The sequence below is a fragment of the Aquarana catesbeiana genome, linkage group LG04, assembly GCF_042186555.1.
Source record: "Aquarana catesbeiana isolate 2022-GZ linkage group LG04, ASM4218655v1, whole genome shotgun sequence".
Taxonomy (NCBI): Eukaryota; Metazoa; Chordata; class Amphibia; order Anura; family Ranidae; genus Aquarana; species Aquarana catesbeiana.
In genome coordinates, this window is record NC_133327.1 from 494,490,914 (window position 1) to 494,518,546 (window position 27,633).

The following is a 27,633-nucleotide window of genomic DNA, read 5'->3' on the forward strand; positions in this document are numbered from 1 at the left end:
AGTGAGCCTCCTCTCACTGTGCTTCCCATGTACAGTGAGCCCACTCTCCCTGTGCTTTCCATGTACAGTGAGCCTCCTCTCCCTGTGCTTTCAATGTACAGTGAGCCTCCTCTCCCTGTGCTTGCCCTGTACAGTAAGCCTCCTCTCCCTGTGCTGTGAGCCTCCTCTCCATGTGCTTTACTCTGTACAGTAAGCCCCCTCTCCCTGTGCTTTCCCTGTGCAGGGAGACTCCTCTCCCTGTGCTTTCCCCTGTACAGCGAACCCCCTCTCCCTGTGCTTTCCATGTACAGTGAGCCTCCCCTCCCTGTGCTTTTCCTGTACAGTGAGCCTCCTCTTCCTGTGCTTTCCATGTACAGTGAGCCTCCCCTCCCTGTGCTTTACCCTGTATAGTGAGCCTCCTCTTCCTGTGCTTTACCCTGTACAGTGAGCCCCCTCTCCCCGTGCTTTCCCTGTACAGTAATCCTTCTCTCCCTGTGCTTTCCCTGTACAGTGAGCCTCCTCTTCCTGTGCTTTCCATGTACAGTGAGCCTCCTCTCCCTGTGCTTTCCCTGTACAGTGAGCCTCCTCTCCCTGTGCTTTCCCTGTACAGTGAGCCTCCTCTCCCTGTGCTTGCCCTGTACAGTAAGCCTCCTCTCCCTGTGCTGTGAGCCTCCTCTCCATGTGCTTTACTCTGTACAGTAAGCCCCCTCTCCCTGTGCTTTCCCTGTGCAGGGAGACTCCTCTCCCTGTGCTTTCCCCTGTACAGCGAACCCCCTCTCCCTGTGCTTTCCCTGTACAGTGAGCCTCCTCTCCCTCTGCTTTCCCTGTACAGTGAGCCTCCTCTCCCTCTGCTTTCCCTGTACACTGAGCCTCCTCTCCCTCTGCTTTCCCTGTACACTGAGCCTCCTCTCCCTCTGCTTTCCCTGTACACTGAGCCTCCTCTCCCTCTGCTTTCCCTGTACACTGAGCCTCCTCTCCCTCTGCTTTCCTCTGTATAGTGAGCCTCCTCTCCCTGTGCTTTACCCTGTACAGTGAGCCCCCTTTACCTGTGCTTTGCATGTACAGTGAGCCTCCTCTCCCTGTGCTTTCCCTGTACAGTGAGCCTCCTCTCCCTGTGCTTTCCCTGTACAGTGAGCCTCCTATCCCTGTGCTTACCTTGTACAGTGAGTCCCCTCTCCCTGTGCTTTACCCTGTACAGTGAGCCTCCTCTTCCCGTGCTTTCCCTGTACAATGAGCCTCCTATTCCCGTGCTTTCCCTGTACAGTGAGCCTCCTCTCCCTGTGCTTTCCCTGTACATTAAGCCCCCCTCCCTGTGCTTTCCCTGTACAGTGAGCCCCCTCTCCCTGTGCTTTCCCTGTACATTAAGCCCCCCTCCCTGTGCTTTCCCTGTACAGTGAGCCTCCTCTCCCTGTGCTTTCCTCTGTATAGCGAGCTCCCTCTCCCTGTGCTTTCCTTTGTATAGTGAGCCCCCTCTCCCTGTGATTTCTCTGTACATTGAGGCTCCTCTCCCATTAATTTTCCTGTACAGTAACCCCCCCCTCCTTGTGCTTTTCCCTTTACAGCAAGCAGCCCCACCCTGAATTTTCCCAGGTGTCATGCTATTTTGGCTTCAATACTTTCTGAAACACAGACTTAATGAATAAACATGCATTTCACCAATTTTGATTTGGTGCATGATTGCTCCCAACCTGTGACTAAAATCTGACACAGCCAGAGACCTAACATTTTTAGAGGGGGGTAAGCAATAGCAGCTTCTGTATTTATTTCATGATGTGTACTAGAATAACTAATATAGTATCAACATCTACTTATCTGCAGCACTGAAAAATCTGAACACATAAAGGGGCTAGAACAATTAGACCCCTTTCACACTGGGGCGGTTTGCAGGCGTTATTGCGCTAAAAATACCGCCTGCAAACCGACCCAAAACAGCCGCTGCTGTTTGTTCAGTGTGAAAGCCCGAGGGCATTCACACTGAAGCGGTGCGCTGGCAGGAGAAGAAAAAAACTCCTGCAAGCCGCATCTTTGGAGCGGTGAAGGAGTGGTGTATTCACCGCTCCTAAACTGCTCCTGCCCACTGAAATCAATGGGGCAGCGCGGCTATAGCTGCGCTATGCGAGTGGTTTTAACCCTTTTTCGGCCGCCAGCGGGGGTTAAAACCGCACCGCTAGCAGCCGAATACAGCCGCAAAAACGACGGTAAAACAGCGCTAAAAATAGCGCTGTTTTACCACCGACGCCCCCACCGCCCCAGTGTGAAAGGGGCCTTATGATTACACAAATGCAAGCACATTTAAAAACATGCATTCACTGGAGACAACAAAAACAAAGAACCTTTCAGTGAATATGTGAAGGGTTATTGAACTCTATGGAAAAGTGATAGATCATTAAAAGATGACATAAAACACGTGGAACATGCCCTCTGCCTTCTAATTCATGGTGATTCCAAACATGCATACAGTTTTATGTGACTTCTCTAAATACTGCACCACACTACAGGGCTGTTTTAATAGCATCATGGGCTCCTGGGCAAAGTAATGCTCTGGGGCCCTTACAATGGAGACAGTGCAGGTAAACAGACATCAAGTAGGTAGGAGGCAGACAAGCGGAGCTTCCCCCTTTTGGGTCGAGCTCCGCATTAACTACATGAACAATCATTCTGTACAGCAAAGAAACAGTGGGAAAATACCACATACATAAAGTAATAAAGCTGTCCTGTGCATATAATATATCTGCTAGATTGATGCCTCCCCAGCGCTCTGACCCCTCTGCACCCCAGATATCCCCCAGCACTTTGACCCCTCTACACCCCAGATATCCCCCAGCACTCTGATCCCTCTACACCCAAGATATCCCCCCAGCACTCTGATCCATCTACACCACAGATATCCCCCTAACACTCTGACCCCTCTACACCCCAGATATCCCCCTAACACTCTGACCCCTCTACACCCCAGATATCCCCCCAGCACTCTGACCCCTCTACACCCCAGATATCCCCCCAGCACTCTGACCCCTCTACACCCTAGATATCCCCCCAACACTCTGACTCCTCTACATCCCAGATATCCCCCCAGCACTCTGACCCCTCTACACCCTAGATATCCCCCCAACACTCTGACCCCTCTACATCCCAGATATCCCCCCAACACTCTGACCCCTCTACATCCCAGATATCACCCCAGCACTCTGACCCCTCTACACCCTAGATATCCCCCCAGCACTCTGACCCCTCTACACCCTAGATATCCCCCCAGCACTCTGACCCCTCTACACCCTAGATATTCCCCTGTACAGTGAGCCTCCTCTCCCTGTGCTTTCAATGTATAGTGATCCTTTTCTTCATGTGCTTTCCCTGTACAGTGAGCTTCCTCTCCCTGTGCTTTCCATGTACAGCGAGCCTCCTCTCCCTGTGCTTTCCATGTACAGCGAGCCTCCTCTCCCTGTGCTTTCCCTGTACAGCGAGCCTCCTCTCCCTGTGCTTTCCCTATACAGCGAGCCTCCTCTCCCTGTGCTTTCCCTGTACAGCGAGCCTCCTCCTCTCCCTGTGCTTTCCCTGTACAGCGAGCCTCCTCTCCCTGTGCTTTCCCTGTACAGCGAGCCTCCTCTCCCTGTGCTTTCCCTGTACAGCGAGCCTCCTCTCCCTGTGCTTGTGTACAGAGCATAATTGTTACATAGGTTGAAAAAAGGCATACATCCATTTAATTAAACCAATAAAATCAATAAATAAACAGAATAAATACATAAATTATGAAACATGAAGACACTAACCTTGGCTTGAATCCATTTTATGGTACAGTACATATACACCAACTAAGCCTGCCAGTTCAAGAAGAATCACACCCTTAAAGACCTTCTTAGCCATGGGTTCCATGCCTGGAGCTTTCCTTTGAATCTGTTAAAGAAAGGTTTGTAGTTGGACATTTGAGTACATTTTAGTACTAAAGATTAAAGCAAGTCTGACACAAAGGAATATATAAGAAAGAGCAAGCAATGTTGCTCTTTCTTGTGTGTATTAGGTATTCAGGACCTGATTTAGAGGAGCAGCCTGAGCCACCATCCAGCCAAATTATCTATTTATGCATTTTATTCTTGCTGTCTACCAATTCCCACACCGAGATGTTATTAGGTTGTCTCAGTGGCACTGTAGTTTTGTTAACAAAGGAATAGGTAGGATGCCACAACTAACTTTTTTCTAATGATGCCTTTCATTTATGCCGATTAAATATTTAACACATTCAGAGTTATCTGGAAAAAGCATGCAGCCAATGAAGTCAGAACACCTAATCAGCATACTTGTTCTAGGTTAGTGACTCTTTGATACCAGAATATCAGAATGACATGCAGACAATTAAATGTTTTATATAAAAATAAGAAAAAAGGCCTATTGATCTTAATATGCATCCTGTAAAACACAGTTCTAATGAATAAAATTATCAGTTTTCATTCTCCCCACTATCCACGCCCCAACGCTACTCTCTATATCCTCATCCAAGCCATGGCATTTCCTGGTGGTTACAACATGCCTACATAAATAGGTGTTGAAATGGCCACTTGTAGTCACCAGCAGATGCCTGGGTGACAACACAGAAGCACAGTGTTTTCGACAATGGTAAGCACCTGATCAAGAACCTTCATGGCAGGATCACAAGAAATAACTTTAAGGAGAACTGTAGATTTCTAAACTACATTAACGTTTATATAATTTAGTGAAAATGAATTCATTTTAGTGTTTGGGTTTACATACATTTCAATTCACAAAAACAATTGTTAAACGTCACAAATGTTTTGTCTTTGCCCTTTTATTTGTAAAAAGCAAATCCATGTTTACTTATTTATTCTGCGCATGACTGGATAACTAAAGTGAATATTGACAAAGTCCTGTAGTAAACGAGCCTCAGTATGTCACTCCCTTGGGTGGACCTGATGGAAGAGTTGAGGTAACTCCCCCATCCTTAGCATCAATGGTCAACCCCTCACATTCCCACTATCCACCTTTGCCTAACAGTACACATCTCTTTTAAATGTTCTCCAACTTTAACCTTCTCCAAAATTTGTATTCCGTCATTACTTTTGGCCATATAGTATTACAGTCTCTTCTTTTTTGTGTTCTTTTATTTACCTCTGCATATAAATAATTTAAAACATTTTAGGGTTCTAGGGAGAGAAAGATCCACCCACACAGGAAAGACACATACACGACTGACTGACTGGATTATATTTATTGTAATGTGGCATCTGTTCCTAAAACCCTGGCAATTGTTCATACCATACCATATGTATAGCCAAAACCCTTTTTTAAATTTTTTTTTTTTTTTGGATAGGGTAGAAAAAGTTTAAAAATCCCCTGTCAGTTTATTTTTTGTTGTCTGTTTGTCATTGGGGGAATTTCCCTCACTTTCTGTCCAAGAGACCTAACAGGAAGCCGGAGGAAATCTCCCAAAGTAATGGGAATTCCTCTCTTAAGCCTCGTACAAACACTACAATTGCTGGCCAACCGAGCATCTGATTTTTGTCTTAATGGCATGTGCCAGGATCTTGTCTTGCATACTAATGGTACACAATTGTCGTGCAACAAACACGAACATAGTGATGTAGTACGAGGAACTTCAGCTCGTGATCGCCACCCTTTGGGCCCCTTCTGCTAATTTCGTGTTTGGTGAGCATTGATTCGGAGCGTGCGTGTTTGTACTTTCGACTTTTGTGTGACGGATTTGTGTACTGACCATACGAAAATCTGACAACAGATCATTGTCCGCCAAAAATTTACTAACCTGCCATCCAACATATATTGTAAATGTGTGTGTGTCACTGGCGCAAAACCACTACTTCCTCTAAGACCTTTAAAAAATTTCTAAAAAAATGTGTGTGTCAAAGTTGCTGCATTCAAAAAAAGACCCCTCACTTAGATGGGCTGGAAATGCTGATTAATGTGTGTGAATGCGCTACTCCCAAATTACCACCACTTACAATGTTCTTTTTCTATTTTTCCAAACAATCACTTATAAATATTATCATGTGCTTTAAATCAAACCAAAATTAAACATATATTATCCAATACATAAAAAGTCCTTCAAACGTGCTGCAAAATCCTTTATCAATTGTTGTGACTGACGTGCTCCTATGTTCCTTTAGTAATCATATGTGACTTAGTGAGACACCTCCACCATTCAGATTGGCCACTCACCAGATGCTTATATAAAGATGCGCCTTTGGTTCATTCAAGGGATAACCACTCCACCTATGTAACACTCCTCACCGGCTAACCTTGGACTCTAGTATTCCTCATATAAAAGCATAGGGACAAAAAACGATTATAGCGCAAAATGTTTAAACTATTTATTTTAGCTTCCTGATGACGCATTCTATGATGCGAAACGCGTAGAGGCTGCTGGGAGATTTTTTGCATCACGTGACCGGACACGAACGGGATCGGGAACGAGGCTTGAAGCGCAAGCTAAACGTGGAGACCGCACAGTATTACCAGGTGGACCATGCAAACAGCCAAACACCCGTCCATAACTGCTGGATAAGCTTCGTGCCGGCTCGAGGGCACTTTTAAATGTGAGTGGATACTCTTTCTTTGGATTTTAAAATAAATAGTTTAAACATATTGCGCTATGATCGTTTTTTGTCCCTATGCTTTTATATGAGGAATACTAAAGTCCAAGGTTAGCCGGTGAGGAGTGTTACATAAGTGGAGTGGTTATCCCTTGAATGAACCAAAGGCGCATCTTTATATAAGCATCTGGTGAGTGGCCAATCTGAATGGTGGAGGTGTCTCACTAAGTCACATATGATTACTAAAGGAACATAGGAGCATGTCAGTCACAACAATTGATAAAGGATTTTGCAGCACGTTTAAAGGACTTTTTATGTATTGGATAATATATGTTTAATTTTGGTTTGATTTAAAGCACATGATAATATTTATAAGTGATTGTTTGGAAAAATAGAAAAAGAACATTGTAAGTGGTGGTAATTTGGGAGTAGCGCATTCACACACATTAATCCAACATATATTGGCCGAAAGTTGGACAACAATTGTCAAAAGGAGCGTACTAACGGTCAGATTTTAGGACAACAGTCTGTCAACAGACAATCCCCTGCCAACAATTGCATCTTGTGTACGAGGCTTTAGACCTCATAAACACTATACAACTTTTGTTGTCTGATTTCCTTTAGGATTTACCAAAACGATGTACTGGAAGGGCCTGCCTGATTGCATACAAATTGAAACTCTTAAGGTTTGACCTCATATTATATGGTTTTGGTAGATCTAAAGGAAAAAATCTAAAGAAAATTGTATAGTGTGTATCCAGCTTTAGACCTCATACACACTATTAGATTTTCTGCAGATTTTTGTCTTCAGATTTACCAAAACCATATAATATGAGGTCAAACCTTAATGCCGCGTACACACGGTCGGACTTTTCACCTGCAAAAGTCCGACGGACGCCGCCGGACAAAGTCCGGCGGAAAGTCCGACCGTGTGTGGTCTCCATCGGACTTCCGACGGACCGTTTCGGTCGGATTTTTACGGAAATCCGACGTACTTTAGATTTGAAGCCTGCTTCAAATCTTTACGTCGTACCTCCGCCGGACTCAGTTCCTGACGGAAAGCCCGTTCGTCTGTATGCTAGTCCGAAGGACCAGATACGACGGAGGAGCAGGTTGCTGCATCTCGCGCTCGCTGCAATAGGAAAAACAAATCTTCCTATTGCGGCGAGCGCGGGGCATACCAGGCCCTTAGGTCTGGTATGAATTATAAAGGGGAACCCCTACGCCGAAAAAACGGCGTGGGGTCCCCCTAAAATCCATACCAGACCCCGATCCGAGCACGCAGCCTGGCCGGTCAGGAAAGGGGGTGGGGACGAGCGAGCGCCCCCCCCCCCTCCTGAACCGTACCAGGCCGCATGCCCTCAACATGGGGGGTGGGTGCTTTGGGGGAGGGGGGCGCCCTGCGCCCCCCCCCCCCAAAGCACCTTGTCCCCATGTTGATGAGGACAAGGGCCTCTTCCCGACAACCCTGGCCGTTGGTTGTCGGGGTCTGCGGGCGGGGGCTTATCGGAATCTGGGAGCCCCCTTTAATAAGGGGGCCCCCAGATCCCGGCCCCCCACCCTATGTAAATGAGTATGGGGTACATGGTACCCCTACCCATTTACCTAGGTAAAAAGTGTCAGTAATAAAACACAACACAGGTTTTTAAAATAATTTATTAAACAGCTCCGGGGGGGTCTTCTTCCGTCTTCGGGGGTCCCTCCGGTTCATCTTCTCCCGGCGTCCGGTTGGTTCTTCTCCGCTCTCCGGCCTCTTCCCCCGGTGTCGCAGGTCTTCGGCCGGCCCCTCCGCTCTCTTCATGTAGCTCTATTGCGAGCGGAGGTCCGGACTTCTGGGCTTCTGGGCTTCTGGGCTTCTTGGCTTCTCTTCTCTTCTCTTCTCCCAGATGTTGACACGACGCTCTCTCCGGCTGGACTGGTCTCTGAGGGCTGCGTTGTGACTTATATAGGCGGAGACCCCGCCCCCATATGATGTCACAGTCCCTGGGCATGCTGGGACTGTGACGTTTTAGGGGGCGTGGTCGACCACGCCCCCTAAAACGTCACAGTCCCAGCATGCCCAGGGACTGTGACATCATATGGGGGCGGGGTCTCCGCCTATATAAGTCACAACGCAGCCCTCAGAGACCAGTCCAGCCGGAGAGAGCGTCGTGTCAACATCTGGGAGAAGAGAAGAGAAGAGAAGAGAAGAGAAGAGAAGAGAAGAGAAGAGAAGAGAAGAGAAGAGAAGAGAAGAGAAGAGAAGAGAAGAGAAGAGAAGAGAAGAGAAGAGAAGAGAAGAGAAGAGAAGAGAAGCCAAGAAGTCCGGACCTCCGCTCGCAATAGAGCTACATGAAGAGAGCGGAGGGGCCGGCCGAAGACCTGCGACACCGGGAGAAGAGGCCGGAGAGCGGAGAAGAACCAACCGGACGCCGGGAGAAGATGAACCGGAGGGACCCCCGAAGACGGAAGAAGACCCCCCCGGAGCTGTTTAATAAATTATTTTAAAAACCTGTGTTGTGTTTTATTACTGACACTTTTTACCTAGGTAAATGGGTAGGGGTACCATGTACCCCATACTCATTTACATAGGGTGGGGGGCCGGGATCTGGGGGCCCCCTTATTAAAGGGGGCTCCCAGATTCCGATAAGCCCCCGCCCGCAGACCCCGACAACCAACGGCCAGGGTTGTCGGGAAGAGGCCCTTGTCCTCATCAACATGGGGACAAGGTGCTTTGGGGGGGGGGGCGCAGGGCGCCCCCCTCCCCCAAAGCACCCACCCCCCATGTTGAGGGCATGCGGCCTGGTACGGTTCAGGAGGGGGGGGGGCGCTCGCTCGTCCCCACCCCCTTTCCTGACCGGCCAGGCTGCGTGCTCGGATCGGGGTCTGGTATGGATTTTAGGGGGACCCCACGCCGTTTTTTCGGCGTAGGGGTTCCCCTTTATAATCCATACCAGACCTAAGGGCCTGCGACGGGGCTCGCAAGGTTTCAATCTCGCCAAAAAAAGCGGCGAGATTGAATTCCTTTTCTAGTCCCGTCGTACCAAAGTCACGTTCAAAATGAACGGACTTGTCCGTGTGTGGGAAAGTCCGTTCGTTCTGAAAGTCCGGCGGAAGTCCGTCGGGAAGACCGGATTCCGGAAAGTCCGGCCGTGTGTAGGCAAGTCCGGCCGTTCAGAAAGTCCGGCGGTAGTCCGCCGGAAGTCTGGCGGCAAGTACGTCGGACCTAGCTTTCTAGAAAGTCCGACCGTGTGTACGCGGCATTAGAGTTTATTTTACAAAAGGTTTTATTGATAACCATAGCAATTTCACAGTTTAACAGTGTAGAGAATGCATCATGAATGAACATAACATAAAATTTAGCATCTTATAAATAAAATAGGTATGCTAGTAAATCAAAGAAAAACAAAACAATAAAAATATAAAACAGAGGCTGAAAACAATTGTACGTTGGAAACATGAAAGTGGTTGCACACACTAATGCCTGACGGATGTTGGCTCAAACTTGTCTTGCATACACACGGTCACACAAAGTTGTCGGAAAATCCGATCGTTCTGAACGTGGTGACGTAAAACACGTACGTCGGGACTATAAATGGGGCAGTAGCCAATAGCTTTTGTCTCTTAATTTATTCTGAGCATGCGTGGCACTTTGTGCGTCGGATTTGTGTACACACGATCGGGATTTCCGACAACGGATTTTGTTGTCGGAAAATCTTATAGCAAGCTCTGAAACTTTGTGTGTCGGAAAATCCGATGGAAAATGTATGATGGAGCCTACACACAGTCGGAATTTCTGACAACAAGGTCCTATCACACATTTTCCATTGGAAAATCCGACCGTGTGTACAGGGCATAAGGTTTCAGGAATGCCCGTAGGACCGCGTCCGATTTTTAACAAATATTTAAAGAGTTTGTCTCAACATGGGCCTAACTGTAAATAGTCCTGAGTGTCTATCCATGTAACCATCTCATCCAAGGCTATGCCCGGTGGCCAGATGGATTCCTAGGTGCAAATGAGAAGTAAGAGTATTGAGAGGGAAGTTAAAGAAGAAATAGGCATTGAGAGGGGGGAGGGGTGGGTCCTTGCAGTGGGGAGCAAGAGTGCATTAAATCCGAAGTAGGGTGGTATCAAATCTGGTGGGTTTTAGTATATTCGACCCATGGCCTCCATACTTGCAGGAACTTATCATGAGTGTCCGAAAGGACAGCAGTCAGCTTTTCGTTAACCATTATATTGTCCATGCGATTTTTAACCGCCTCAAAACTTAGTACCTGAGTCTTTCATGCCCTAGCTATCCTTAGTTTGGTTGCAGTGAAGAGATGCAGAGCCAGTTGGCACTCCAGGCAAAGCAGTTCTGCGATTGGGTTGCAGAGAAGTTCTTCATATGGATCTTTTTTGAGTTCAGCATGGAGTATGTTTCGGAGAAGGGAATAAACTCTGATCCATAACCTGCGTACCCTCGGACAGGTCCACCAGATGTGCGTCATTGTGCCCTCCTGGGATCACCCTCGGAAACACGGGGGGAGTAGGCTGGAAAGAAACGGGCCAGTCTAGCCAGTGTGTAGTACCACCTATAAAGTACCTTATAGTCATTTTCTAGAAAGAGGATGTTCTTTGAGCATTTGGATATCGTTAAAGTCATGACCTGCCAGTCCTCCGGATCTAGCTGTTTTCCTAGTTCCCTTTCCCATTGAAGGTGATAGGGCAAACCTTAGGAGTTTCAATTTGTATGCAATAAGGCAGGCACTTGCACTACATGGTTTTGGTAAATCTGAAGACAAAAATCTGCAGAAAATCTAATAGTGTGTAGATAGGCCAAAAAGACAATCATCAGAGTTAAGCTTGCCTTCGTCATTCATAAAAAGTATACTATTTCTTCCCAGTATACAAAGTGTTTAGTGATTTACTGAGGTGAATCCTGTTAAAAATCTGTCCTCCTGTCATAGAGAACTAATTCTATCAACGGATGAAATAAGCGAACAGTGATGAGTGAATGTTAATGAAAACCCCAATGTGCTACCACAACCTGACCTCTAAATCAAGGGTATTGAATTAAAATTCATGGAGATCCGATCATTAAAATCTTCTTTCACCAGAGGTCCGAATCGCATGTTTTTCCAATGACTCAGGTCCTTCACATCACAACCCCCCCCTCCTCTTATATCACAATCCTGTTCTTACATTCGTGTCCTATGTAGTGTTCTGTACTCCCCTTCACATCACCCCCCCCCCCACAGCAGTTTCCTCTGCCCCTCTTATGTCACCCCCCCCCCCCCCCCAGCAGTGTCCTCTGCCTCTCTACATTATTTTCCCCCATAGTAGGGCTCTTTGTCCCTTTACATCACCTCCTCCCCACAGTAGAGAGCTCTGCCCCCTTACTTCACCCCCCCCCCCCAGTAGTCCTTTCTGACCCCCTTCTTATCACCCCACACACACACAGCAGCATGCCCTGCCCCTTTAGCCCTTATATCACCCCCCCCCCTGCAGTCCATCCTGCCCATTTACATCACCACCCCCCAGTAGTCCGTTCTGCCCCCTGGGTCCGGATGGGACAGTCACTTGGCCTGGATCCAGACTGCGATCCGCAATTTACTGATGCCTGCTCTAAATCAACTAAATTAAATCACATACAAAACAAAACAAAAAAATTTGACCTACAGCAAACGCACAACGTGTTCTGATACCAAAAATAAGCAATCTCAAAAAAGTGTTGTGCTGCTCAAAATAAATAAAAAAACAATAACCAAATATGAAAATACTACCAAACATATATCATAGCGTGATAACATGCAACCAATGTCGTGAATCAAACTGGCATCAATGCTCCACCCCACTATATAATAATAGGTGTAATACTTTATTTCCATGTTGTCTCCTTTACTCTCCTTGTTTCCTGGTATAAATAAACTACAATAAAAGATAATCAATATTTAAAGGGGCTTACAGTAAGCTAACTGCAATGTATATGATTTACAGCAGTCCATTGCTGACATTATCTGACCTATACTAGGACCCCCTGTGATCTCTTCCACAGATATAACATTGTGAGCACTCACCATGGTAGAGAGCAGCAAGCACCGCCCAGATCCAGAAAGCGGTCATATACCGTAGGAAGTCATATTCGCCATCACTGTAAAGGGCATTCATAACCTACAGGTAGGCGAATTCTTTTATTATGCAAAAGTTTGCACATACAGTACAATCACAAAATACTTTGCTAAGTAATACACAGGAGCAGACCAATTAGTTACATTTACTCTACAATATAAATCAAAACGATTAATTTGCCCACACAAAACATGGCCCCTTCCGAAGCTCAGAGGATCTGATGTCATCCGCAGTTGCTTTGGTGTTGTCGCTCAGCAATGACTGAAGAGTTTCGGCCACGGTGGGGCTTCCTGGAGGTGGGTTATATGTGACAGAGGTGAGGAAGTGCTCCGGGAGGTGGATAAAGCGATCACATCAGGTAATGATCTCCTGGACGATGGATTGTAAACGATAAATCAGGGGAGGTGTATGGGGCGGGGGGGATTACTGACAGGCAGTGGGCTCTCATTCTTCTGGGGAAGGGGAACCAGAAATGGGCACATAATGGTACCCTAATATCCAGAGACTGCAGATCAGCCATACATCTGATTACTGTACACACTGCATGGTTTCCTAGTATGTACATCTGGTTTAGGAATGGAAAGGAATATACACCATTTTGCAATGCAACATAACAAGACCTGTTGAAACCGAATCAAACTCAGGAAGATGAATTGAGGGCTCATTTACACCAGATGCAGTCAGGTGCAGCAAAAACACACTACAAATGCAAGAAAAAGGGATGACATCCAGTGCGCCTAGTTTACACCACTGCAGTGCTTTTATGTTATTTCTAAATAAGTACAGCGTACTGGATTTTTCTGCACCGGAACGCATTGCAACCACGCATGAACACGTGCAATTGTATGTAAGCTGCATAAACTTAGTAAAGAAAATACATTGAAATAAATGAAAAAACGATTCCCTAAAATGCAGTGCAAACGCACTGGAAACGTGCATGCAGAAACGCACAGCGAATGTAAAGATTGTTGTATAAATGAGCCCCGAATGAGAGCAGTTTGTAAAAAGTTGAGCAGCTGATCTGCGTTTTTCATTTTCGAAGTGGAACTGAAGTCAGGAATACTAACCTTTTCAACCGCTTGAAGTCCACGAGGTCCGGTCCTGGCGTTTTCTCCCTGGCTTCTTAAAGATTTTGATTGGCTGGTGTGAAATGACATGCATGGGAGTCTCTTATCCCAGCACACTGGCACTGTGCCAAAAATGTAAACGGAGCTACTTATGTGCAGCTCCATGTATGTTTTGCAGGGGATTGTGAAAAGGCAGGTAAGTGTATTTTATTGCAGAAGAGACGTTACGTTTCTCTTCTGCGCTAAAGAGCCTGCCTGTTTGCATTTTTTTAACCCTGAGCCCTGGTTCACATTGGTGCAATTTGACATGTCAAATCAGCGACAATTGCCGGCAATTCCGCATTTCAAAAAGTCGCTTCTGTACTACTTTTTGCGATTTCCATTGACATCTGTGCAGAAACCAGCACAGATGTCTGTGAAATGGCGTCTGAATTTGGGACTGACATGCGGGAGTGAAATTGAGCGAGTTCAGCTGGACTCGCACGGCTTCATTCCCGCAGCTCAGTGTGAACCTGGGCTTAAATCCACTTTAAAGTAGAACTAAACTTTCCTATCCCTTACATCTAAGGAAGGTGCCATCTTATTCTCTGTTTGATCTCTAGGTGCCATGGTGTTTTATATTTGATTAGTTATGACACCAGCCATTTGATGGTTTGATAGTTCTGTGGAGAGCACATGCACCTAAGACAGTTACCCTTCTTAGCATGCATTGAATGTAACTATTTTAGGAAACCGATAAAGTGAAACTAAACCCATCAGTTTAACTGTTTCCCAAAACAGTTTTATTCAAGGCAAGCTATGAATGATAACTGACACAGGTGCTTGTGCTCTCTGCAGAACTGTCAAGCCATCAAATAGCTGGTGTTGTAAGTGATCATATATACAGCACCATGGCACCCGCAGATCAAACAGGATAAGATGGCAGCTTCCTTGGCTGTAAAGGATAGAAGGGTTTAGTTCTGCTTTATAGCCCCATTGACACAGGTACTGGCACCCATACTGCATGGATTGTATCCATCCCAAGCTGTGTGCAGTCAGCCTATGGAAGCAAAAACGGATGCAGCCACAATTTGACAGGTGTGCGGGGGGCATGGACCCAAACACATAATGTCAAATTATGATATGCAGCTGTGTCCCTGTAGCTGCCGCATCTGCTTTTGCTTTTGTAGGCTCCCTACAGGCAGCTACAGGCTCAATAACAAATGCCTCATTCACATAGTATGAGTGCCAGCACCCATGTGAACGAGGCCTAACTGAACAAGCTATAGATCGGATTGGTGACTATGCACAAGTGCTCCAGATTCTTGCTGCTTCAGTTTTCATAAATTCCCTCCAATGTGATGCAGCTTATCGGTCCTTCAATGTGGTGGATGCGCAAATTTTCCTTTTTCATGCTTTTTTTTCACTTTACTTTCACCCCGTGATCTTTACTAGGGATGAGCCGAACACCCCCCTGTTCGGTTCGCATCAGAACATGCGAACAGGAAAAAAGTTTGTTCGAACACGCGAACACCGTTAAAGTCTATGGGACACGAACATGAATAATCAAAAGTGCTAATTTTAAAGGCTAATATGCAAGTTATTGTCATAAAAGGTGTTTGGGGACCCGGGTCCTGCCCCAGGGGACATGGATCAATGCAAAAAAAAGGTTTAAAAACGGCCGTTTTTTCAGGAGCAGTGATTTTAATAATGCTTAAAGTCAAACAATAAAAGTGTAATATCCCTTTAAATTTCGTACCTGGGGGGTGTCTATAGTATGCCTGTAAAGGGGCGCATGTTTCCTGTGTTTAGAACAGTCTGACAGCAAAATGACATTTTGAAGGAAAAAACTCATTTAAAACTACCCGCGGCTATTGCATTGCCGACAATACACATAGAAGTTCATTGATAAAAACGGCATAGGAATTCCCCAAAGGGGAACCCCGAACCAAAATTTAAAAAAAAAAAAATGATGTGGGAGCCCCCCTAAATTCCATACCAGGCCCTTCAGGTCTGATATGGATATTAAGGGGAACCCCGGCCAAAATTTAAAAAAAAAAAATGACGTGGGGTTCCCCCTAAATTTCATACCAGACCCTTCAGGTCTGGTATGGATTTTAAGGGGAACCCCGCGCCAAAAAAAAAAAAAAAAAACGGCGTGGGGTCCCCCCAAAAATCCATACCAGACCCTTATCCGAGCACGCAACCTGGCAGGCCGCAGGAAAAGAGGGGGGGACGAGAGTGCGGCCCCCCCCCTCCTGAACCGTACCAGGCCACATGGCCTCAACATTGGGAGGGTGCTTTGGGGTAGCCCCCCAAAACACCTTGTCCCCATGTTGATGAGGACAAGGGCCTCATCCCCACAACCCTGGCCGGTGGTTGTGGGGGTCTGTGGGCGGGGGGCTTATCGGAATCTGGAAGCCCCCTTTAACAAGGGGACCCCCAGATCCCGGCCCCCCCCCTGTGTGAAATGGTAAGGGGGTACTTACCCCTACCATTTCACTAAAAAACTGTCAAAAATGTTAAAAATGACAAGAGACAGTTTTTGACAATTCCTTTATTTAAATGCTTCTTCTTTCTTCCTTCATCTTCTGGTTCTTCTGGCTCTTCTGGTTCTTCCTCCGGTGTTCTCGTCCAACATCTCCTCCGCGGCGTCTTCTATCTTCTTCTCCTCGGGCCGCTCCGCACCCATGGCATGGGGGGGAGGCTCCCGCTCTTCTCTTCTCTTCTTCTCTTCTTCTCCGGGCCGCTCCGCAATCCATGCTGGCATGGAGGGAGGCTCCCGCTGTGTGACGGCGCTCCTCGTCTGACAGTTCTTAAATAACGGGGGGCGGGGCCACCCGGTGACCCCGCCCCCCTCTGACGCACGGTGACTTGACGGTTTTCCCTGTGACGTCACGGGGAATGCCACAGGGAAGTCCCGTCATGTCCCGTGCGTCAGAGGGGGGCGGGGTCACCGGGTGGCCCCCGCCCCCCGTTATTTAAGAACTGTCAGACGAGGAGCACCGTCACACAGCGGGAGCCTCCCTCCATGCCAGCATGGATTGCGGAGCGGCCCGGAGAAGAAAATGAAGAAGAGAAGAAGAGAAGAGGATGAAGAAGAAGATGAAGAGAAGAGCGGGAGCCTCCCCCCATGCCAGCATGGGTTGCGGAGCGGCCCGGAGAAGAAAATGAAGAGAAGAAGAGAAGAGCGGGAGCCTCCCCCCCCATGCCATGGGTGCGGAGCGGCCCGAGGAGAAGAAGATAGAAGACGCCGCGGAGGAGATGCTGGACCAGAACGCCGGAGGAAGAACCAGAAGAGCCAGAAGAACCAGAAGATGAAGGAAGAAAGAAGAAGCATTTAAATAAAGGAATTGTCAAAAACTGTCTCTTGTCATTTTTAACATTTTTGACAGTTTTTTAGTGAAATGGTAGGGGTAAGTACCCCCTTACCATTTCACACAGGGGGGGGCCGGGATCTGGGGGTCCCCTTGTTAAAGGGGGCTTCCAGATTCCGATAAGCCCCCCGCCCGCAGACCCCCACAACCACCGGCCAGGGTTGTGGGGATGAGGCCCTTGTCCTCATCAACATGGGGACAAGGTGTTTTGGGGGGCTGCCCCAAAGCACCCTCCCAATGTTGAGGGCATGTGGCCTGGTACGGTTCAGGAGGGGGGGGCGCACTCTCGTCCCCCCCTCCTTTTCCTGTGGCCTGCCAGGTTGCGTGCTCGGATAAGGGTCTGGTATGGATTTTTGGGGGGACCCCACGCCGTTTTTTTTTTTTTTTTTTTTTTTTTTGGCGCGGGGTTCCCCTTAATATCCATATCAGACCTGAAGGGCCTGGTATGGAATTTAGGGGGGCTCCCACGTCATTTTTTTTTTTTTTTATTTTAGTTCGGGGTTCCCCTTTGGGGAATTCCTATGCCGTTTTTATCAATGAACTTCTATGTGTATTGTCGGCAATGCAATAACCGCGGGTAGTTTTAAATGAGTTTTTTCCTTCAAAATGTCATTTTGCTGTCAGACTGTTCTAAACACAGGAAACATGCGCCCCTTTACAGGCATACTATAGACACCCCCCAGGTACGAAATTTAAAGGGATATTACACTTTTATTGTTTGACTTTAAGCATTATTAAAATCACTGCTCCTGAAAAAACGGCCGTTTTTAAAACTTTTTTTTGCATTGATCCATGTCCCCTGGGGCAGGACCCAGGTCCCCAAACACTTTTTATGACAATAACTTGCATATTAGCCTTTAAAATTAGCACTTTTGATTTCTCCCATAGACTTTTAAAGGGTGTTCTGCGGCATTCGAATTTGCCGCGAACACCCCAAATTGTTCGCTGTTCGGCGAACTTGCGAACAGCCAATGTTCGAGTCGAACATGAGTTCGACTCGAACTCGAAGCTCATCCCTAATCTTTACGTTGACTCACTAGGGTGACAACTACTGTGCTGAGTAGTGTTGTCATTTTAGGACATGTGTTAGGAGTGTGAGTGTGTTAGGACTGCATAAAACTGTGTTAAAACTACATATGACTTTCCCCTCTTAGATAACAGGAGAGGCTTTTTGTAATCCATGGTGATAGCAGGGAACAATGCTAACTGATAAATTTCTGTACTCTCTTCCTCTGGACTGCTATCATTCACAAGATTTCCGGCTGGATGAACAGCTATTTTTTTTTTTTGCACTTGTCAGACAGGTAGAATAAAATGCTTTCAATTTTCTTTTTTTTATTTTTCAGACCATAAGGGAGCAAATAAAGAGAAATTTATTGTTAGAGTTTGCACAAGCTTTAAAGTGATATCAAAAGGCAACAATAAAAAAAAAAAAAAATTCATACTTACCTGCGCTTCTCCGGTCCCCCGCTGGTGCTCCTGGCCCCTCCCGAGTGCCCCAGAGCAAGCAGCTTGCTCTGGGGGCACCCAAGCAGGCGCGCTTCCGAAGCGCTGCTCTTCATGTCTATTCAGACACAGAGCTGCAGCTTGACCCCGCCCCCTCTTTCTCCTCATTGGCTCACAGGCTGGATTGCGATGGGGCTGCTGCACACAGCTTAGAATGCATGAAGATAAAAAAAACTTCAGCCTTTACAACTACTTTAACATCTACTTTCACAAAATTGCACAATTTTTTATGCAAAAACCACTTCTGTTGCCATTCGTTGTTAAGCAAGAAGTGCGTTCTTAGATGTGCAAGAACACATACTATTAAAAGTGCAGAACGAGCAAAGCTCAAAAAGATACATGAGCTTTTTCACCGTGTGTAGAGCAGCCCATTTGAAATGATTGCTTTTTTTTTGTCTAGGGGACCGAGTAAAGGAGATCGGCCTCATGCACACTGGACATTTTTAACACTGCTGTTAGGGGGCCAGTGATGGTGAAACTTGCCACCCCAGATGTTTTGGAACTACATTTTCCATGATGCTCATGCAGTCTGCAGTGTAGATGAGCATCATGGGAAATGTAGTTCCAAAACATCTGGGGTTCCAAGGTTTGCCATTACTGCCCTAGACTAAATGAGCTGTTAACTCTTGCAGTGCTGGTTCAGCCCCACTACAAGGGAGGACTTTTACTTTTAAACTTTAAAGCGTAAATAAACCCAAGCAAAATTTTAAAATAGCACAGCTTACCAGTCCTTAGATATGGTAGCTGCATTTGTTTTTATTTTTTCACGTGAAGAACAATTTCAGCAAGCGCTTGAAGACTGACCCAAATATTTTTAGCTACCTGTAAGAATGGGAATTCCACTGACCACAAATGTAAAGAACGTTCTTCTCACTGACCATCATGCTAATGTACTATTAGCTGTAGATATGTTTATTAGCAGGTGTTCCCTAAAACTGGAAAGTTATCTCAAGGTTTTCTGAATGTTAAAGTGGTTGTAAACCCAATGTGAAGAAAAAAAAAACTAACACCTGCAAGACAAAGGCATAATGAGCTAGTATGCATAGCATACTAGCTCATTATGTAATACTCACCTGAGATCGAAGCACTCGCTGCGGTGCCCGTACACAGCACCGGCTGGCGACATCACTCCCGGGGGTTACTTCCCGATATCACGGCTCCGGCGCTGTGATTGGCCGGAGCCGCGATGACGTCACTCCAGCGCAGGAGCCGCCGGTAACGGCACACTCACTGAAGCAAGGGCACATACGTGCTGTTTCTTCAGTGCGCATGTGCCGATGACGTTGGCACATGCAAATACAGGGGTTATCTCCTAAACCGTGCAGGTTTAGGAGATATCCTGGGTAGCTACAGGTAAGCCTTATTATAGACTTACCTGTAGCAAAAAGTGGTCTGTAAGGGTTTACAACCACTTTAAAAAGGTTGAGAAAGGCTGACTTAAAATGTATATCCAAACATTTTGACACTTGCTGTCTCTGTGCCATTGGGGAAATTTCCCTTCATCTCCTGTCCCATAGGCGCAGCAGGAATTTAGAGAGAATCTTTCAAAGAGAGGGAAATTCCTTTCTTGTGATTGTAAAGTCAATTTATTTTTTAATTACAATCATTTCATACTAAATTGCTCTGTGCAGTTGATCCAGGGAATATCCGATTGCCTCTTTGGGGGGGGGGGGGGGGGGGTTCCTTCCTCTGGATGAACTGTGGGTATTGAATTGTGTATATGGAATTTTTCAATTTGTGTTTTGTACAGACAGCTGTACTAAAGCTCTGTGTAAATTGACAGCGCTATATAAGTACCTTAAATAAATAAATAAATAAATAATACTAAGAGTCTGCAGGAGCCTGACATTGCACCTGTGATCTGCTGCTCATAGGTGCAATGCTCTACAGGCTCCTATGAAAAAATTCATAAATGTGCTTGTTTTTTTTTTTTTACGTGAACTTGTCCTTTAAGGGAGGGGCTTTGTAGAACTGGCACGCCAGTGTTTTTTTGTTAAAACATACGGGTTTTTTTTTTTTTTGTTTTTTTTTTGAGGTGAGGGGAAAAAGAGGTGAGGGGAACTTTTAGCTTTGGTGAGATGGCTCTTACACAACAAGGCTTCCCTTAATGGACAACCAACAATAGCTCAAACTATAAAAATACAGAAAAGAGCACCAGACCAAAACTGGATAGGAATCCAGGATAATTTTAAATGTCGATTACAAAGTCACATAAAAGCAACCAATGTGTTTCGGAAACAAAAACACTCCCCCTTCTTCAGGGCTCAACACAGGATAAAACACAGGATGGACTCTGAGAGACATCAGTGACTTCAGCAAATCTGTATTCGAACCGATATTGAACATTACCCATGAAGGATATTTAATTTATATGTCTGCCCTGTCTAAAGATAGTCTGGGTTTGAAGTTCTGGCATTTACATGCTTTGTAGGATTACTGCTAAATTTCAAATGAATTATTTGATTTTATTACAGGAGATTTATTTAGTGTATGATCTGAAACAAACATGGAACTGGCTCACAGTTTGCTCCTGAAGGAGGATGCGCTGGCTCAGGTCACAGAGGCCAAGAAGCCAGTCTTTATATTTGAGTGGCTCCGCTTTCTGGACAAAGTACTCATAGCTGCAAACAAGGTAAATATTGGTTTCCCCTTGTTTATCATGTTGCTTACATCTGTTATTGGGGATGTCAAATGAAAATTCTCCAGAAAAAAAGTTTTTTTGATCATACAGTACAGAACTCAAGCATATTCTTCATTGACTGGCTTATATGTTGCTACCTTTAGGCCATTGGGAAAAATGTCACAGTTATCTCAGAATATGCTGCGTATATTATACTGTACTCCCTAGAAATGAATTTTACAGGCAAGTCCAAAATCCATTTTTCTAACTTAAAATTGTTAAAATTTGAGCATGCCTCTTGTTTTAATTACTTGATAGAGGCAACATACTGTTATTCCTATTTGAATGCTGCCTGTAAGGCCCGGTTCACACTGATGGGACTATCGCTCCGACTTTGGAGCACTTGTCACATCAGAAGTCGGACCTCATTTAGTGCAATGAAACTGTTCTAATCGGTGCGACTTGAGTCGCTCCGACTTAGAAAAAGGTTCCTGCACAACTTTTGGTTCAACTTTGGTATGACTTGCATTGACTTCTGTTAAAGAAGTGGCATGCAATTCGTGCAGGCAGTAAGAACCTGGGCTAAAAGGGAAATTCTGTTGATCGTAGCCTTTTTATTTACACTTCTTAAAGTGATTGCAAAGTCTCAGTTATTTCTGTTGAAAAAAAAAAAAAAAAACAACATGTTATACTTACCTGCCCTGTGCAATGGATTTGCACAGAGCAGCCCAGATCCTCCTCTTCTCGGGTGCCTCTTTTGTGCTCCTGGCCCCTACCTCCCTGTTGAGTACCCCCACAGCAAGCAGCTTGCTATGGGGTCACCTGAGCCGAGTCACAGCTCCCTGTGTCCCTTCAGACACGGAGCTGCGACCTGGCCCCGCCCCCTCTCTCTCTCCTGTTTGGCTGGCTGACTGACTTTGACAGCAGTGGGAGCCAATGGCACCACTGCTCTGTCTCAGCCAATCAGGAGGGAGAATCTGGGATGGCCGAGACACTTGTAGACATCGCTGGACAGAGATGGCGTTCAAGTAAGTATTAGGTGGGGCTGCTGCACACAGAAGGCTTTTTATCCTAATGCATAAAGATAAAAAACCTTCTGACATTACAACTCCTTTAAACTTAATTTACATAGTCATACTACTTCTTCCTATTTTTTTTTTTTTGTAATATATGCTTCTTCTTTGAGCTGTATTAATCAGTGTATATCGTATTTTAATCAATGTAGTTTGGTATTAGTCATTTAGAATATATTTTTGGGTATGGAGTTCAGACAATGACCATTTTTTTAAATTAGGTTTTATAAATTAGGAACAAATCACAAAAGTAGATTGTCTGTCTGCCATAGGAGTGTCAATGTCAACAGACATAAACATTGTAATAATAAAGATAAAACATTGCAACATTTACACCATCTATAAGAATTTTAACACCTTATTTAAATGTTGTGTGTTAGCCTACAGCCTCTTATCTGTACTATTCATTGTTGGTACAGGTGGGACAGTTGTTAAAGCCTTGCAATGGTGTTACCATCAAAGGCTCTAACTTACATGTGGTTAGGCCTATCCCCTTTGCACAGAGTAGTAGTCTGTATAAGATACAAGAGAGAAGAGAAGAATATGAGAGCAGAGAACAGCAGCCAAGAAGAGGAAAGGGGTCACTCCTCCCAGGCCTCACAGTATCTATGACAAATAATAGATCCATGGGCCCACACTTTTATCAAGTTTTTATTATATATATATATATATATTATACAAATATCATAAAGAAGGCAATCTCCCCTCCTGATGCTTGTTACATTGCCCAGTGTTTGAGCTTTGTGTGCTCCAGTACCCGCCATCCGGTGACACTCTACACAGTGGCTTCTCTAGCAAGCAATGAGAAAGCTGTTCATGCAAGGCATTATTGTTACAGTGGTTGGTAACCAGTAGGCTGTTACCAGCTATAGGGCGAAGTTTGGGGGCCTATGTCTAAAACAGTGGCATTAGAGTCTAAAGTCTACTAAAAATAAATCTGCTCTCTAGCCCATCATAGGATGGTTTTTGCACACAAACACCTCTGTTCCTAACAGTGAAATGTTTAGCTAAACAGTCCCTTCCACCTACAGGGTTAATACAGACAAATACTGTCCCCAGGTCAGAGGGGCCATCAGTTGCACGCTAAGATCATTTCCACGACTATGTTTAGCTGAAGCATTTAACCCTTACAACTGCACTGCGTTTTGTGATAAAAATATATAACTATGGTTGTGATCGGGACACTTATTATACAGGATAACAGTTTGCGCAGCACTTTGCAATAAAGGGAGACAGAACAGTTGCAATACAATTTGATACAAGAGGATTAGGAGAATCCTGCTCATGGAGTTCACAATCTAAAAATAAGAGGCAAGTGGTACAAAGGGTAATCATTTTGAGAGATGAATTGATGGAGCAAGCAGAAGTACAGTTTTTAGGTGGAGGCAACGTAGGCTTCCCTAAAGATATGTGTTTTCAAGGATTGCCAAAAGGCGGATAGAGTAAGAAATAACTGGACAGATTGGGGTATGGTATATGGAGAGGTTCTGGAGAAGGCTGTTCCTTTATTAGTCCACTTATTTATCAACATTTTAAGGAACATACATAGATATCTGAACCTGTATGGCTTCATATTATTAACTCTCCCATGTCCCATGGCTTTTATGGCATGTGTGCATGTTTTGAAGCTCAGTACAAGCATTCCTTTGTGTTAATTATAACTGTGGAAAGCAAGCTATGAGTGTTATGCCTTATTAGAGGCAGTCAGTTTTGAATTGTGATAAAGATATGCATATCAGTTGCCAGATGAAAGACCTCTTTAGAAGGTGTCTTTGTGACGCTACTTTCCCCAGGGATAATAGGACTGTGAGCGTGCTCCAGTTAATTGTCTCCTGCTGTGCACATATCCTCATTAAGCATGTTCTCTTTTTTTTTTTAAACATAGTGGTGTTGAATATCAATCTGTATATGGTTACAGGCCCACTGATGTTTCATTTTTAACCCATTCTGACTTGGGATGCCTGGGCATCATGGTTGTGTCTGGTGAGGTTTGGTTTGTTATGTGTTTTGATTGTAGTTGTATGGATTCTTACAGTTTATAACATGTTATTGCTGACTTGACATGAGTGAACTCTGTCTGGAAATGAGCTTGTCCATGGACAAAGTCAAACTCTGCAAAATTATATACATATATTTACACTATTTATTTTGGCTTAGTTTAAAGGAGCAGTAGGATCAAAAGTCTTGGGCCCTACTTCCCCATTGGATCACAGCAGTGTACGAAGTTCTGCACTCTTATGACCTGGTTTCAGACTACGTCACTCAGCGGGCCCAGGCTCTAAGGCCTCATTCACACGAGGCGGACTCTGTTTCCACAGAGCCCGCCTTGGTCCGCCGGCTCAGCAGGAGATCTCTCAGTTGATCTCCGCTGAGCCGGCGGATGACAGGTCCCTCTCTGCTCACTGAGCGGGGAGGGGCTTGTCAGGTGTCGCTGCTGCCTATGGAGGGATCGGATGAAAACGGACAGCCTGTCCGTTTTCGTCAGATCTCAATCCGATCCGCCAGCGACGGATCTGGACGTAGGGCCATCCGTCTGCTTTTAGCGGGTCGGACGGGGTCGGATGTCAGCGGACATGTCTCCGCTGACATCCGTCGCTCCATAGGCTAACATGGAGCGCCCGTTCAGGTCCGCCGTCAAAACTGACAGGCGGACCTGAACGGTCCAATCGTGTGAAAGGGGCCTAAATCAATCCCAACTTTATTGTAGCGATCCTCCCACACGCCTGGACCGGCAGCAGACTCAGCTTCTCAGTGGGCATCTGGGAGAGTGAGCCAGCTGCTTTCACCCCCTGCACAGCCCGGCGCTTCAAGGAGTGCTGGAGGGGCAGAGCAGAGAGAGCGGTGACTGACAGGCTCTCTGCTTGGAAGACCAGGAACTGAGAGATTGGCGGTCTTTGATCACTCAGTTCTTGGTCTAGAGGTGGCAGGGGACATATACAGCATTAGACCGATGCTGCATCCACCTAGATGAGTATGAATGTTTTTTTTCAATTCCCTAACCTCTCTTTTAATCATGTAACTTTGGTTTTATACATTGGAGAATCTAAAAGCATCAGGGTTAATAGAAATGTTATGTAATAGTTCATTGTGTGAGAGATTTAATTTCAAATTCCTATAACAGACAGATGTTAAAGAAAACCAGAAGAAACTTGTGGAACAGCTTACAGGACTAATAAGCAGCTCTCCTGGTCCACCAACTCGCAAGCTACTTGCTAAGAATCTAGCTACGTTATACATAATTGGAGACACCTACTCTGTATTCCAGACATTGGACAAGTGCAATGAAATGATCAAGAGCAAAGATGACACAGCTACATATCTACCTACCAAACTGTAAGTCTTAAAAATATACTCAAGACAAGGAAGCTCAAGTGCAATCCTCTCAACACAAACCGATGGGCAGAACTTGTAGTACTGTGTGTGCTGCCTGATGCTGATCACCTTTTAATTGAAGAATATCTTGTTGAGTAGCTGCTGAGGTCTCAGACCCCATTAGCAGGAAGCTGCAGCCCTCATCCCCCATCCTGTTAAGAACTAGAGCAAGGAGGGGTTGAGGTAGAATTCTTGTAACAGAGTCTAGAGCCAGTTTTTTTCCAATATGTTCATCAAAATTGTTTTCAACTATCTACCTGTAACTATACTGATTAGAAATGTCACTAGGCATAATGTACTGTGAATGGTTTATCTAGAACAGTGGTTCTCAGCCACTGGGCCATGGCCTGCTGCAGGAACGGGGCTTCCGGTTTCCTCTGATAGCTAGACTCTAACCCTAAGAGGAGAGCACTGTCCTGCTCCCCTGCCTTCTTCTGGAATGAGGGTAAACCTGCAAGGCTCCTTCTTGCAGCTCTGGCTACCCTGGATGCCTTAAAGTCCCAGCAGTGTGACAGTTACCAAGCTTTAGCTTCTGTACTAGTACAGGGCACCAGCAATAACAGATTTATCCTTTTCCAGGAGCAAGCGGGAGTGCAGGACACTGCAGAGGTCCTATATGAGCTAAATGTGTTGCTGATTCCTGCCTGTGGAAGCCTGAGCCTGTGACACTGCAGTGGAGCCCTAGTTGCAGGCTGGAGACCTGCCTGACAGATGGGGGGGGGGGTATTGAACAGCACAGAGATGCCCCGCAAATACACAGAAGCCATCTGCAGCCACCAGGTCCAGCTGAGCTGCAGGTAGGTTGGCAGTGTGTCTGGCTCCTGAGAGTGTCCACCTTGGGGAATGCACCCACGTTCACATTTTCCTCCCTAGTCTTTTTAGTATCTATTGCTCTAGCGGCACAATGCCCTCATCCTAAAAACTTTCTCTGCTGGCAGTAATCGCTCCTCTTTCATTGACTCCCAGTTTGAAATTGCAAATTTGTATCTGTTCTGATTTGGTGTTTGCATTCTTGTGATGATTCCAGATATCGACACTGCAAAATTGTCTGCTCCAGGAACTTAATGTAACTTTAAAAATGAGAACTATACCACCTCCTCCCCAATACATTGTCAATTTACTTGATATATGTCGATTTAATACTCTATTTTGTTTTTCCTCTGCAATGAAAAATAAAAATCTTTTGAAAGTAAAAATGAGAACTAAAAATCAGCAGAGAACTGGAGTTATAACTAATGGGAACCAATCCCATTTCACTGTTTTATTATGAAGAAACACTACACTAGAATTCTGATCAGTTCCTGTGGGATACAACTGCAATTGTGTGTTAATTTTCATCTCCTGATTTTTAATGGGTCAGGCCTAAAATTTATGGTTACAAGTTATAAATTTAAAGTGGACTCTATGATTTTGGCATTTGTACCAGTGATCTCGGTTTCCTCTGCCCAAAAACTGTCACAACTTTTTATTCTTCACCGGTCTTACCAAACACCAGTACAGTTTTTTCACTTGTGGCAGACTGGACACCCCGTTATAACCCAAGTGTAATACTAAACCTGCTACACATACTATGGAAGTGTCCTAAACTTGTAAGATATTTGAAGGATGTGATTCCTGCTGTAAATGGATTGAACAAGTAAATTCCATTCTAATACAGGGGAAAAATGCCTATTATGACAGAACTTTATGAATACAGTGCCTTGAAAAAGTATTCATACCCCTTGAAATTTTACACAATTTGTCATGCTACAACAAAAAAGGTAAATGTATTTGATTGGGATTTTATGTGATAGACCGGCACAAAGTGGCATAAATTGTGAAGTGGAAGGAAAATAATAAATGATTTTCAATTTCTTTTTTTTTTACAAATATCTGAAAAGTGTGGGGGGCATTTGTATTCAGCCCCCCTGAATCAGTACTTTGTAGAACCACCTTTCGCTGCAATTTCAGCTGCAAGTCTTTTTTGGGTATGTCTCTACCAGCTTTGCACATCTAGAGAGTGACATTTT

At 45.3% G+C, this 27,633-nt stretch overlaps 2 protein-coding genes across 6 annotated transcripts in view; one reads left to right on the forward strand and one right to left on the reverse strand.

The window, feature by feature from the left end:
* CEBPZOS (CEBPZ opposite strand) overlaps window positions 1–12,715 on the reverse strand; it is a 33,004-nt gene extending 20,289 nt beyond the window's left edge. For all 4 annotated transcript variants that reach the window (XR_012243946.1, XR_012243945.1, XM_073627702.1 and 1 more), the window contains exons 1-2: window positions 12,579–12,715; window positions 3,750–3,873 (exon numbers count right to left, since the gene is read on the reverse strand). Coding sequence is in view for 2 of the 4 variants with exons in the window: in XM_073627702.1 (XP_073483803.1) it covers window positions 3,750–3,873; window positions 12,579–12,581 (127 nt within the window). In the remaining 2 variants the exon portion in view is untranslated. The remainder of the gene's footprint in view (window positions 1–3,749; window positions 3,874–12,578) is intronic.
* Window positions 12,716–12,840: 125 nt separating this feature from the next.
* The window catches only part of HEATR5B (HEAT repeat containing 5B), a 180,405-nt gene continuing 165,612 nt past the window's right edge, over window positions 12,841–27,633 (forward strand). For both annotated transcript variants that reach the window (XM_073627699.1, XM_073627701.1), the window contains exons 1-3: window positions 12,841–12,988; window positions 21,034–21,191; window positions 25,374–25,585. In XM_073627699.1, coding sequence (XP_073483800.1) covers window positions 21,066–21,191; window positions 25,374–25,585 — 338 coding nt within the window. In that variant the 5' untranslated portion in view covers window positions 12,841–12,988; window positions 21,034–21,065. The remainder of the gene's footprint in view (window positions 12,989–21,033; window positions 21,192–25,373; window positions 25,586–27,633) is intronic.